At 31.6% G+C, this 15,296-nt stretch overlaps 1 protein-coding gene across 1 annotated transcript; it reads right to left on the reverse strand.

Moving 5' to 3' along the window:
- Nucleotides 1-7,962: 7,962 nt before the first annotated feature.
- LOC137836980 (UDP-glycosyltransferase 83A1) lies at nucleotides 7,963-9,664 on the reverse strand. The gene is made up of 2 exons (XM_068645787.2): nucleotides 9,123-9,664; nucleotides 7,963-9,031 (listed from the first exon to the last, which is right to left on the reverse strand). Exons 1-2 carry the CDS (start codon nucleotides 9,622-9,624, stop codon nucleotides 8,151-8,153), a joined length of 1,383 nt encoding a protein of 460 aa, XP_068501888.2. The 5' UTR covers nucleotides 9,625-9,664; the 3' UTR covers nucleotides 7,963-8,150.
- Nucleotides 9,665-15,296: the final 5,632 nt, after the last annotated feature.

Here is a 15,296-nt window from a genome sequence, read left to right on the forward strand (position 1 = left end):
TAAAAGCATCATATAGATGAATAAGGCACTAGATGTCTGGAATGACCTTAAAGCTCACTTCTCACAATGTGATATGTCTTGCATTTCTGACCTCCAAATGGAGGCCTCTCCTATCAATCATGGTGATCTTTCTGTAACTAATTATTTCACCAAAATTAGGGTTATTTGGGATGAATTAGATAATTTTAGACTTGATCATGTATGCACCTGTAATGGTTTTTCTGTTATTGTCCAAAGAAAAAGAGAGGATCAAGCCATGTAGTTTTTACATGGCCTCAATGGTCAATACAATAACGTAAAGGCCCATGTTCTTCTCATGGAGCATGTCCTTGCTATTACTAAGATTTTTTCTATGGTTGTTAAACAAGAGCGTCAATTTAATAATAGTTTAGTTGCTCATATAAGAAATAATAATTATGTTATTCATACCAATGTCAATTCTGTTACTTTTTTAGAAAACTGGGTCACAATGTATCTTTTAAGAAAAATGGTTATCCTAACCAAGATTGTAAGGGATCAAGATCTGGCAGTAATAACAGAAAGGTTTGTACCTACTACAATAAGAATGGGCACACTGTAGATGTCTGCTATAAGAAAAATGGATACCCCCCAGGTATAGATTTCAATATGGTAATTTTTCTCATGCCAACGATGTTGTTGCTCAAGAAGACATTGTTGGTGGTCAAGATCAGAATAAAAATAATGGTAGTGGTGACTTTCGAATCACCCAAAGTCAGTTTCAAATCCTTTCGAATATTTTGAAGAATGTAAATGTCTCAAATAGTCAAGCTCAAGTGAACCAGGTTGGTTCCATTTCTGTTGATCCTCAAGATCAAAATTCAGTTGTGACAGGTAATCTTTATGGATTTCAAAATTTTATCTTCAATAAGCATGCTTGGATTCTAGATTTTGGTGCAACAAATCATGTTTGTTTTGACCTATCTAATTTTGCATCATATGATGTTATTAAAACCATTATTATTAAACTTCCTAATGGAAATTTTGTTACTGATTCCTACTTTGGTATAATAACTTTTAGTGATAGATTTGTTATGAAAAATGTCTTATATGTGCCAAATTTTTCTTTTAATTTGATTTCCATATCTCAATTTACTACATCTCTTAAATGTGAGCTTAGTTTCTCCTCTGCTGAGTGTTCAATACAGAATTCCATAACCAAAGACAAGATTGGTATAGTTGATGTTGTGGTTGATTTATATGTCTTCAACAAAGCTGGCAAAAATATTCTAAGCAATGTTACAAAACAAACGAATATTTGGCACCTCCAAATGGATCATCCTTCAAAAGAAAGGTTAAAAGTTTTACAAACTTATATCCTAATATTCATATTGATAAGGACTACATTTGTGATGTTTCTCATCAAGCAAAACAAAGAAAACTTTATTTTTCCCTTAATGACACTAGAATTGTTCAATCTTTTGAATCACTTCATATTGACATTTGGGGTCCTTGTTCGGTTGTTTCAATGCTTGGTCCTAAATTTTTCCTTACTATAGTACATGATTTACTAGGTATACTTCGATTTTTCCCACATAATAAGTCTGAAGTCAGGGTTAATGTTACCAATTTTATAACTTGTGCTGAAAATCAATTTTCTACTAAAGTTAAAATTATTCATACTGATAATGGCATTGATTTTTTCATGCTTAATTTCTTTGCATCCAAAGGTATTATCCATCAAACTACTTCTATTGAAACATCCGAGCAAAATGGCATTGTTAAAAGAAAACATCAATACCTTTTGAATGTCACTCGCACTTTACTTTTTCAATCTAGTCTCTCTGGTGTTTTTTGGTATTTTGTTGTGCAACATATTGCATTTCTTATTAATTGCATTCCTACTCCGCTACTTAACAATGTCACTCCCTATGAAAAATTATACAAAAGTTGCGTGATATTTCTCGTTTACGTGTTTTTAGATGTTTGTGCTACTTTTCTACCATTCTTGCTCATAGAAAAAAAACTGGACAATCGTGTTGTTCCTGATGTTTTCCTTGGTTTTAAACTTAATACAAAAGGTTTCCTCTTCTTGAACCTTAAAAGTCAGAAAATAGATTTATCTATAAATGTTATTTTTCATGAAAATTGTTTTCCTTATTACACCAAGTATGTACAAAATAATGATTTCAATAGTCTCTATTTATGCCCAGACTTATGATGATCTTAACATGCAATCTGAAAATAATGTTCATGATGTTTTACTTGATAATACTGTTGAAACTAATGTTGAGATTGAACAAAGTGAGAATGTTACTGCTTCTTCTAGAAGATCAACTCATAGTAGAAGAATGTCAGCTTATTTACAAGACTTTGAGGTATCTAATATCAGTAACAATACGGTAAGTACTAAATACCCAATTAATTCCTTTTTAAATTACAATTCTTTGTCTGATAATTTCAAATATACAATCATGTTGATTTCATCTACCGAGGAACCTCGAAATTATGAGGAAACTATCATGCACCCATCCTAGGTCCAAGCAATGAAGGAAGAACTTAAGGCACTCGAAGATAACAAAACTTGATCTGTAACCGAGCTTCCTCTAGGGAAAACTGCCATTGAATTTTGTTGGTTGTATAAAGTTAAACACAAAGCAGATGGCTCTATTGAACGCTACAAAGCCCGTTTGGTAGCATAGGGCTACACTTAAATCGAAGGTCTTGATTTTCTAGATACTTTTGCTCCTATAGCAAAGATAACCACTTTTCAATTGCTTCTTGCCTTGGCAGCAGCTCACAACTGGACAATAAAGCAACTTGATGTTAACAATGTTTTTTTGCATGCGAAATTAGATCAAGAAGTATACATGGTTCTACCTCCAGGACTTCACTTTTCATCTACAAATCTGGTTTGTCGCCTCAGAAAGTTGCTCTATGGCCTCAAACAAGCAGGAAGGCAGTGGTATGCTAAGCTTTCAAACTTTCTACTTTCTCATAAATATAATATTTCCACTACTGACCATTCTTTGTTTTTTGAAACATGTTGGCAATTACACCAGGGCAATTCTGGTCTATGTGGATGACATTATCCTCACTAGGAACAACCCCATGGAGATATCCAATATAAAAGTTCTGTTGAATAATTGTTCCCATATAAAAAAACCTTGGTGATTTAACGTATTTTCTGAGCATTGAAGTAGCACGCAATGCCACTAGCATCCACTTAAGTCAAAGGAAGTACGTCTTGGATTTACTCAAACACACTGGAATGCTTGGTTGTGCTCTTGTGCCTACACCTATGCTTCACACATCAATACTATCAGCAACCAAAGGTGTTCCTCTTGATGACAAGGAAGCCACTGCATATAGGCATCTCATTGGACGTCTTATCTACCAAACAAATACTCGGCCTGATATAGCTTTCTCAGTAAATGACCTCAACCAGTTTGTCTCCAAACCTATAAATGAGCATCACCAAGCAGTCATGCGTGTTCTTTGATATCTAAAGAATGCTCCTGGAACATGTATATTTTTTTATAGCCAAACTCCTATTCAATTAAAAGCCTATACTGATTCTGATTGGGCAACTTGTCTCGAAACTAGAAAATCTATAACTGTCTTTTTTGTTATTTGGGAGAATCTTTATTTCTTGGAAATCCAAGAAACAACAAACTATATCAAGAAGTTCATCTGAAACTGAGTATCACGCTCTAGCTGCCACCACCTACGCAATTCAGTGGATCACATATCTATTAGTTGATCTTCACATCAAGCATCTGCAACCAACTTTGCTATATTGTGACAATTAAGCTGCAATTCAAATTGTAAACAACCAAGTGTTCCACGAGAGGATAAAATATATCGAAATCGACTGTCACGTGGTGAGGTAGAAACTCAACGCTGGACTTCTTAAACTTCTTCCAATATCATCCTCTCTTCAAGCTACATATTTCTTCACCAAAACTTCTTCCTACAACCAGCTCAACATTCTGCTTTCCAAACTACGAATGAAAACCATTTACTCCTAACTTGAGAGGGATTGATAAAATATTCTATTTTTAATTTTCTGTTGGGTCTGTAATCAATTTTTATTCATAGGGCAGTTAGTTTTTCTTTTTGCACCCTGTATATAAGACACAACTTTACTCTTTCTAAATACTCTTTTAAATAATATTCTGCTTCTCAAACGAGCGTTCCTTCTCTTCTCTTCTTTACTTCTTTCAGAATCACCAAAGATTTCTTTCCCTTTTCCTCCTGTAATTGTCATTGATATTTTGTAATATCCTCGTCTCTAATCTGCTAATAAGTTTCCATATTCTTGTAGCTAATTGCATTTCAGAAGGAAAATACTATTTCGTTACGAAATGGTTTTCGTATACGAAACACAGATTGTTCTGATAGCTTGTTTATCATTTTTTATAAAAAATAGAATAGCCTAAAATACTTCTTATTCTTCTATTTTTCGTCGATAAAAAAAAATGCTCATTCGTAAGTTTTGCGTTTGTATTTCTCATCAGAAAGGCTAATTTGTAAGAGCATGATTTATATATTATTTTAATTTTTAATTAATATTTACTTGTCATTCACGTAATAGTTCTCGTGTTTATGAATTTGCTCTTTCGGGTTTAGACTAACTAAATAATGTTGAAATAGAAAGATTCACTACAAGACATAATATCGAAAAACCAAAAAATATATTTACCTAGATATGTTCAATATAAGTAAATTTTAAAATTTATAGCTATATATGTTTCATATTGATAAAACCTATTAACATTAATACCTACATCTACTTAATATAAGTAAGATTTCAATAAAATATTTAAGTAACATTATTTCAATAATATTATTAAATAAAATAAATTTCTTATTATTTGAAATTTTTTTAAACTTATATTACTTTAAAATATCTATATAATTATTATGTTTTTCACTATTTATATATTATTAATAAAAAAAATAAAAGTGTAAGTATTTTAAAGGGATAATCAGAACAAGAATATTTTTTCTTAAATATTTGTTTTAGTGAAATTTGGATGGATAATTTTTATCGTTTTATTATTTGAAATTTAAACTAAAACTTACCATAGAAAATTATATTAAATAGAAATCAATTTTAAAAAAATTAGTTAATTGTTATATTGATTAAATCGGATATTATTTTAAAGACTAAAACAATTATTTATAGTATCTAAATTATTTATACTAGTGGAAATATAGGTGCACTTGCGCCTTTGTATCCACATTTTTCTCTTTTATTCAATTTTTACGATGATAGAAATGTAGCATACATATAGAAATAATTTTGGATGATGAGTTGAAATTGAAAAACAAAAAATGGAGTGCAGAGAGTGATTCAAAATGGAGGTTATTTCATTTTATATGTTACATTTTAATGTGAAAATGTGTGAGAGTATGTTCTTTTTTTTTCGGTTGTTGCCTTAAAATAAGGAACTAAGGAAAGAGTGGGGAATCATATAAAAACAGTACATTAATATTAATTTAAAAAATTAAAAAATAATTTGATTTTTTAAGTAATTCATATGAAATGACAAAATACTCCACTATATTAATAAAATGAGATATATTAAATTAGGGTAGAATCACAAAAAATTTGTTTACACCAAAAAGCGGTTATATTGGGAAATCCCCTGTATAGATTATTGATAAATAGTTTCTAATTGATATCTAATTAGTTACCAATTATTTATATTCTAAAGTTGGTAACTAATTAGATATTTAAAAATTATTTATCGAAAATAGAAACTAATTTAGATAATTATAATTTTTTTAGTCTCTAAAATAATATCTAATTTAGTAAATATGATTATTATTGACAATTATTATATTAATTTAGTAAATATAACAACTAATTATTTTTTTCTTTAAGATTAATTTTTATTAATGATTTCACTCTAAAACTGATTTCACACCACACTGGATTTTTTTCCTTATTTTATTTTTAAAAAAAAAGATGAATTTTTGGTTACTATCAGTTTCTTTCTTTCTCTTGCTCTCTCTTAGGCTCTTTAATGAGAGTTTGAAATTTCTTAACTCCATTTTTCCTATAGAATATTTAGCACTTATTTATTAGCTTTGTTAAGATTTGAAGTCATCTCTTCTTTTTTGTGTTAAATTATTTTGTTTATATATATATATATGGTGAAAATTTGGTATTAAATGTTGTCAAAAGTGTAGAAAAATGCTCTTGTTTAATTTACGGAATATTTCTTTTTCTACCTCTCAATCCATCAAAACAATGTTGGACTGAAGAGAATATTTAAGGAGAATATAGAATATGTGTGATGTTTGGAAACTGTTTTCTTTCGGTAAAGAATGAATAAATTAACAAAATATCCATCAAATTCCTTCTTTCGAGAAAAGTTGATTGTCTAAAATCAATGACCTTATTGATCACCTTCTTGAGCCTTATAGACAAAATCTTGGATATAATCTTAAAGAGACACCTCAGCAGCGAAATAGGTCTAAAATCACACAACTGTTGTGGATTGTCGAATTTAGGAATTAGACAGATAAAAGAAGTGTTTGACCCCTAGGTCATTTTCTACTATTTGCGGAGTCATTCAAAGTCACGAGAATATCCTCCTTTAAACAATCCCAACAGAATTTAGGAAAACCAAAATTAAAACCATCTGACCCTGAACTTTTCGAACTGTCGCAACTCCAAACTACATTCTTAACTTCCTCCTCTGAAAAGGCACCTACCAACATCACGTTGTCATCACTATAAATAGTGTTAAAACCTACATTATCCAACCTAACCTGCCGTCCAAGTTCCTCGTCAAATATGGTCTTGAAAAAGATCTCTAACCTTAACTTTAACCACTTCCTTGTCTTCACACCAAAGACCATTCTCAAAGACCCCGTTAATCTCATTTCTCGCTCTTCTCCACTTGACAGTGGAATGAAAAATCTTTGAGTTTAAATCACCTTGTTTAAACCACTTTTGACGGGCTTTTTGATACAACACAGCTTCTTGTTTAAAAGAGTTCCGACTTTGCTCTGCAAGCAATATTCTTCTTTCCTCCCTTCCGAAGTCGTCTCATTCGTTTTCATCATCTCTTGCATCCAATTCTTGAATTTTCTTATACAAATCTTCCCCTGCTTGATTAACATTCCCAAAGGCCTCTTTATTCCAAATTTGTAAATCCGCTTTTAACATTTTCCACTTTTCCTTTCAAACAAACATCCCTCCACCATGCACCTCATAGATAAGCCACTTATTGCGTACAAAGACACTGAACCTACCATCACTTTGCGAAACATCTAAACTTCTAAACGGTTTCGGGCCCCAATCCGCACTCATATCTTTTAACACAAGAACACAGTGATCAGAGGCAGATCCACTATACACGTACTATTTACTATTTGGTCAACTATCCAGTCAATCCCTGAAAACAAAAATATTGTCTATTGTGCTCTTAATCGACCTGTTCGGTTTGTACCAAGTAAACTTTCTGCTAACCATCGAAATATCCAACAACTTTAACTTTCCGATAAAATTGTTGAAACTACTTATTTATCTAGTGTAATTAGACACAGAAATCAAACTTTCTCTCCAACTTCCTTCTGATAGAATTAAAATTCTCAACTACACACCAAGTCTTTTCTTCTTATAGAATTAAAATCTCCAACTACACACCAAGCCCTATGTACCCCTTTATTTATATATTCTTTTTACTAATTAAAAAAATATTTTAGTAAAATAAAAATGTTAGAAATTATTTTCAAAAGTTCGAATAATACACACTATTACAAGTTACTTTATGTTCATGTTTTTTATAGAATAAGAAATGATCTATTTTTATATTTCAAAAATATTTTATGAAATTGAAATAAATATGATTAGTAAAGAAAATTTATATTAAAATTATAAAATATCTATTTTTATCATAATTTCTATCATAACCACACGTCTCCAATTTTATTAAAAAATATTTTGAAATCAACAATTTTGTCAATTTTGTCAATTTATAAATATAAAAACAAAACAAAGAATCATTCCTATTTAAAATTAATAACATAATGAATTGGGTATTGTACATACACATTTATTTATTGCCAATTGTAACTGCATGGGTTATACATATTACTGCACCCATTATTGAGGGACTGTCATGGTACAAATAAAACCCTATCCACACCTAGAATTAACAAGCACAAAACTCTTATTCCTTTATCTCCTTCACAAAGTTCTTAAAGTTCTCATAAGATGTTCCTCCTTTTGCTATGTTCTTCATCACTTTCTCCTTCAACACCACACACCTGTGTTTTATGTTCTCGTCATTAAAGATCTGTTCCACTTTGGTTTTCAACTCTCCCCGTGACACAACTCCATTTTGATCTTTGTCAATCCCCAACCCAACCTTTAACTCATCACAAATATGTGTTTTGTTGTAAAGTTGGTCTCCGAAGTATGGCCAACCCAATAAAGGTACCCCACTGGACAAACCTTCCATGGTAGAATTCCAACCACAATGAGTGAGAAAACATGCTATGGCAGGGTGACTTAAAACCTTTTGTTGAGGAGCCCAATTCACTATCTTACCATTATGCCCTTGGAATTCATGAGGGTATGCCATTTTATTGTCTTCTCTTATAACCCAAAGAAAAGGTCTATTGGTGAGGTCTAGTCCAAGGGCAAGTTCGTTGAATTGGTTTTGGTCAAAAAGAGTGATACTACCAAAGGCAACATACAACACAGAACCATCAGCTTGTTCATCTAGCCAACTCATGCAGGACTGGTCTTCTTTCCAGAATTGTCCCATTGATTTTGTAGCTGCACTTTTGTTATCATCATTATCATTGCTTTTCAACAATGGCCCAATTGGGATGATCTTCGGAAGAAATAAAAATGTTCCTGGTTCAAGTTCGTGTGTGGTGTTGCAAAGCCACCACTGTGTCAAATGTAAACTTGGTGCGTAATGCAGCAGATACTTAAGCAGTTTCTTACCATTTACACCCATATTCAACCAAAAAAAGTCTTCTGGATCCATCTCAGGCATACTTGTTGAAATCCGAATTCTCTTTTTCGTGGTTAATGTTAAACCTTCAGTGAAAAACCAACAAAAACACATTAGCTTATACTATAAACGTGTAAATTAAATTACAAAAACATAACAATACGATAATATTCTTACCTAAATCAGAATCTATAATGCCATCATCAATAAGCATAGGGATGCTGTAGACCAAGGTGAAAATAGCTGCTGATGCAGGACACAACACAGCTCCTTTGATTCCCAGTTTATTCCCAACATCCAAAGCCCAAGCCATGCACAAATCAGCCACAATGAAGTTGATTCTGTTCTCACCTTTCACATGAATATCCTCTATCAGCTTCTCAAGTGCTTCTGGCATGGTTTTTTGAATGGCCTCACACAACATGCCCACATCGTTTCTGTCATCATCAGGTCCAAAACCATCAGGGATTGAAACCAACTTCAGCACTGATTCTTCTCCATCAAGGCTAGAACTATCTTGTTGTTCTTCCATGGAACTCACTACTCTCCTGTGGTTAAAATCTGTGTTCACAAAAATGACTTTGCATCCATTCTCAAGCAGCTTCTGTGAGAAGGTCATCATGGGATTCACATGCCCTTGTGCTGGATATGGTAAAGCTAGCACAGTTGGAGCTCCCATGTTCAGTGTTTTTGTTTGGTTTCTATTGATTCTGATTTCTGAGGCCAATTATGCATTCATCTGTTCATGTATATATAGGCACAGCCCCTCACATTAAAAACGTTAATCAATGGCCTCACTATATCATAATCACGTATATACCTACCAATTACAAATCTATGTCATGATCAGTCTAAATTTTCGGCTATCATACTAACTTCTATGAATAAGAAATGTAGAATGTTTCTCTGTTCACATCAGTAATTTATTCATTCTATATCTTGTCACATTTCCTCGCACTTTCTCTGATTCGACTTTTCCTGTTTTTATCATTAAACTTTTGTTTTTTTACTTTATTAATTGATTTAGCATTATGTTGTCATTAAACTAAGAGAATTGTATAATTATTGTAAAAAATATCTTTTTTAATTTGGATGTATTTGAAAGGGAAAGGTAAAAAATGAAAATTTGGATGTGAACACAGAAACGTTCTACATAGAAACTTTCTACACAGAAACTTTCCACATTTCTAAAATTTGACAAGTACATATAAACACTAAAAGTGGAAATATACCATTTTTTGGGTTCCAAGATTCCTCTTATAAAATATTCTGTTTTTTTTTTTGGTCTGTAATCAGTTTTTATTCATAGGCCGATTATCTTTTCTTTTTGCACCCCATGTATGTATATAAGACACAATTTTACTCTTTCTAATTACTCATTTTGAATAATATTCTGCTTTTCATACGAGCGTTTCTTCTCTTCTCTTCTCTGTTCTTCTCCGCTTCTTTGATTCTATCAGAATCATCAAAGATTTCTTTTCCTTTTTCTATAATTGTCATTGATATTTTGTAATATGGTATTAAAGCTCTTCATCGTGAAGGGTTCTGTTGTGCGCACTCTGATTCCTTCTTCATTCTTGATATTTTGTTCTTCCGCAAATTTTTCAATATTTTTTTCTTTTTTTTTTGACTAATGAGTTTCTCTTTTGCATTTTTGAAGTTGGTCTCAATGAGTACAAAAAATCCTGATCGAAGCAAAAACCCTAACCCTAACCAGAATAAAAATCCCATTCAAAGTGACAATCTCGCTCACAACTTCTTATACTTCACTCGATTAAAAACCCTGCAACTCCTCTCGTATCTCTAGTTCTTGATTTGATAAATTACCACTCTTGGAGTCGCTCAGATATCACTGTGTTAAGTGCAAATAACAAGGTAGAGTTTATCAAAGATGTGATACCTCAACCCTCTGAATCGGATCCCTTCTTCTCGTCCTGGATGTGCTGCAATGACATGGTGGCGTCTTGGCTTGTGCATTTGGTTTTTGTTCCCATACGTAAAAGCATCATATGGATGGATAAGGCACTAGATGTCTGGAATGACCTTAAAGCTCGCTTCTCACAATGTGATATGTCTCGCATTTCTGACCTCCAAATGGAGGCCTCTCCTATCAATCATGGTGATCTTTCTGTAACTAATTATTTCACCAAACTTAGGGTTATTTGGGATGAATTAGATAATTTTAGACTTGATCATGTATGCACCTGTAATGGTTTTTCTGTTATTGTACAAAGAAAAAGAGAGGATCAAGCCATGTAGTTTTTACATGGCCTCAATGGTCAATACAATAACGTAAAGGCCCATGTTCTTCTCATGGAGCATGTCCTTGCTATTACTAAGATTTTTTCTATGGTTGTTAAACAAAAGCGTCAATTTAATAATAGTTTAGTTGCTCATATCAAAAATAATAATTATGTTATTCATACCAATGTCAATTTTGTTACTTCTTTGGAAAACTGGATCATAATGAAACTGTATCTTTTAAGAAAAATGGTTATCCTAACCAAGATTGTAAGGGATCAAGATCTGGCAGTAATAACAGAAAGGTTTGTACCTACTACAATAAGAATGGGCACACTGTAGATGTCTGCTATAAGAAACATGGATACCCCCAGGTATAGATTTTAATATGGTAAATTTTCTCATGCCAACGATGTTGTTGCTCAAGAAGACATTGTTGGTGGTCAAGATCAGAATAAAAATAATGGTAGTGGTGACTTCCGAATCACCCAAAGTCAGTTTCAAATCCTTTCGAATATTTTGAAGAATGTAAATGTCTCAAATAGTCAAGCTCAAGTGAACCAGGTTGGTTCCATTTCTGTTGATCTCAAGATCAAAATTCAGCTGTGACAGGTAATCTTTATGGATTTCGAAATTTTATCTTCAATAAGCATGCTTGGATTCTAGATTTTGGTGCAACAAATCATGTTTGTTTTGACCTATCTAATTTTTCATCATATAATGTTATTAAAACCATTATTATTAAACTTCCGAATGGAAATTTTGTTATTGCTTCCTACTCTGGTATAATAACTTTTAATGATAGATTTGTTTTGAAAAATGTCTTATATGTGCCAAATTTTTCTTTTAATTTGATTTCCATATCTCAATTTACTACATCTCTTAAATGTGAGCTTAGTTTCTCCTCTGCTGAGTGTTCAATACAGAATTTCATAACCAAAGACAAGATTGGTATAATTGATGTTGTGGTTGATTTATATGTCTTCAACAAAGCTGGCAAAAATATTCTAAGCAGTGCTACAAAACAAATGAATATTTGGAACTTCCGAATGGATCATCCTTCAGAAGAAAGGTTAAAAGTTTTACAAACTTATTATCCTAATATTCATATTGATAAGGACTACATTTGTGATGTTTCTCATCAAGCAAAACAAAGAAAACTTTATTTTTCCCTTAGTGACACTAGAATTGTTCAGTCTTTTGAATCACTTCATATTGACATTTGGGGTCCTTGTTCGGTTGTTTCAATGCTTGGTCATAAATTTTTCCTTACTATAGTAGATGATTTTACTAGGTATACTTCGATTTTTCCCACATAATAAGTCTGAAGTCAGGGTTAATGTTACCAATTTTATAACTTGTGTTGAAAATCAATTTTCTACTAAAGTTAAAATTATTCATACTCATAATGGCATTGATTTTTTCATGCATGATTTCTTTGCATCCAAAGGTATTATCCATCAAACTACTTCTTTTGAAACATCAAAACCTTTTGAATGTCACTCACACTTTACTTTTTCAATCTAGTCTCCCTGCTGTTTTTTGTTATTTTGTTGTGCAACATATTGCATTTCTTATTAATTGCATGCCTACTCCACTACTTAACAATGTCACTCCCTATGAAAACTTATACAAAAGTTGCGTGATATTTCTCATCTACGTGTTTTTAGATGTTTGTGCTACTTTTCTACCATTCTTGCTCATAGAAAAAAAACAGGACAATCGTGTTGTTTCAGATGTTTTCCTTGGTTTTAAACATAATACAAAAGGTTTCCTCTTCTTGAACCTCAAAAGTCACAAAATAGATTTATCTATAAATGTTATTTTTCATGAAAATTCTTTTCCTTATTACACCAAGTATGTACAAAATAATGATTCCAATAGTCTCTCTTTATGCCCAGACTTATGATGATCTTAACATGCAATCTGAAAATAATGTTCATGATGTTTTACTTGATAATACTGTTGAAACTAATGCTGAGATTGAACAAAGTGAGAATGTTACTGCTTCTTCTAGAAGATCAACTCATAGTAGAAGAATGTCAGCTTATTTACAAGACTTTGAGGTATCTAATATCAGTAACAATACGGTAAGTACTAAATACCCAATTAATTCCCTTTTAAATTACAATTCTTTGTCTGATAATTTCAAATATACAATCATGTTGATTTCATCTACCGAGGAACCTCGAAATTATGAGGAAACTATCATGCACACATCCTGGGTCCAAGCAATGAAAGAAGAACTTAAGGCACTCGAAGATAACAAAACTTGGTCTGTAACCGAGCTTCCTCTAGGAAAAACTGCCATTGAATTTCGTTGGGTGTATAAAGTTAAACACAAAGCAGATGACTCTATTGAACGCTACAAAGCCCGTTTGGTAGCAAATGGCTACACTCAAATCGAAGGTCTTGATACTTTTGCTCCTATAGCAAAGTTAACCACTTTTCAATTGCTTCTTGCCTTGGCAGCAGCTCACAACTGGACACTAAAGCAACTTGATATTAACAATGTTTTTCTGCATGCGAAATTAGATCAAGAAGTATACATGGTTTTGCCTCCAGGACTTCACTTTTCATCTACAAATCTGGTTTGTCACCTCAGAAAGTTGTTCTATGACCTCAAACAAGCAGGAAGGCAGTGGTATGCTAAGCTTTCAAACTTTCTCTTTTTTTTTCCGCTTGTTGTCTTAAAATAAGGAACTAAGGAAAGAGTGAGAAATCGTATAAAAACTGTACATTAATATTAATTTAAAAAATTAAAAAATAATTTTATTTTTTAAGTAATTCATATGAAATGACAAAATACTCCACTATATTAATAAAATGAGATATATTAAATAAGGGTATAATCGCAAAAAATTTGTTTACACTAAAAGGCGGTTATAATGGGGAATCCCCTCTATATATATAAGTATAGATTATTGATAAATAGTTTCTAAATTGATATCTAATTAGTTATCAATTATTTAGATTCAAAAGTTGGTAACTAATTAGATATCAATTTAAAAATCATTTATCGAAAATAGAAACTAATTTAGATAACAATAATTTTTTTAGTCTCTAAAATAATATTTAATTTAGTAAATATGATTATTATTGACAATTATTATATTAATTTAATAAATATAAAAACTAATTATTTTTTGTCTTTAAGATTAATTTTTATTAATGATTTCACTCTAAAACTGATTTCACACCACACTGGATTTTTTTCCTTATTTTTTTTAAAGAAAATATGAATTTTAGGTTATTATCAGTCTCTTTCTTTCTCTTGCTCTCTCTTAGGCTCTTTAATGAGAGTTTGAAATTTCTTAACTCCATTTTTCCTATAGAATATTTAGCACTTATTTATTAGCTTTGTTAAGATTTTAAGTCATCTCTTCACTACAAAAAAAATCACTTTTAGCGACCACCAAATTCGGTCGCTAAAAGCACTATAATCGGTCGCTAAACATATTTGCGACCGAAACGGCTACCAAATAAAATTGGAAGCGAAAACCCTAGTCGCAAAGCATCTAACGATCGAATTATAAAGTGGTCGCAAATTTGCGACTGAAATATCAGTGGCTAAATCGGTTGCAGACAATTTGGTCACCAAAATCCAGGAACCAAATTAGTGACCACCATTTTCGGTGGCTAAATCGGTCGCAAACAATTTGGTCACCGAAATTCATAACCAAATTAGCGACCACTATTTTCGGTGGCTAAATCAGTGGCTGAAATGAAAGGTGATAGCGACCACCATTTTTGGTCGCTAATGATTAAAATATTTTTTTAATTACAGCGACCATCATTTTCGGTCGCTAATGATTAAAATATTTTTTTTAATTATAGCGACCAATTCTCTTTCGGTTGCTAAACAACAACTTTGTAGATATAACCACCATATCAATTGGTGACTATTTTTATATATATTATTAATACTTATTAAAAATGTATTACTATTTTTTTTTGAATTTTAACTTTTAGTTCTTAAAGACATTAGGTTATTGAGTTTAAAATTATATTTACAACTTAAACCTATGATTTTTACTCTACATTAATTTCAATTATCCATAAAACTAGGGTTAAACTGAAATGATATAGATTATTTTTTAAGAGAGACTG

This window comes from Phaseolus vulgaris, chromosome 4 (genome assembly GCF_051622355.1).
Source record: "Phaseolus vulgaris cultivar YP4 chromosome 4, ASM5162235v1, whole genome shotgun sequence".
NCBI classification, from domain to species: Eukaryota; Viridiplantae; Streptophyta; class Magnoliopsida; order Fabales; family Fabaceae; genus Phaseolus; species Phaseolus vulgaris.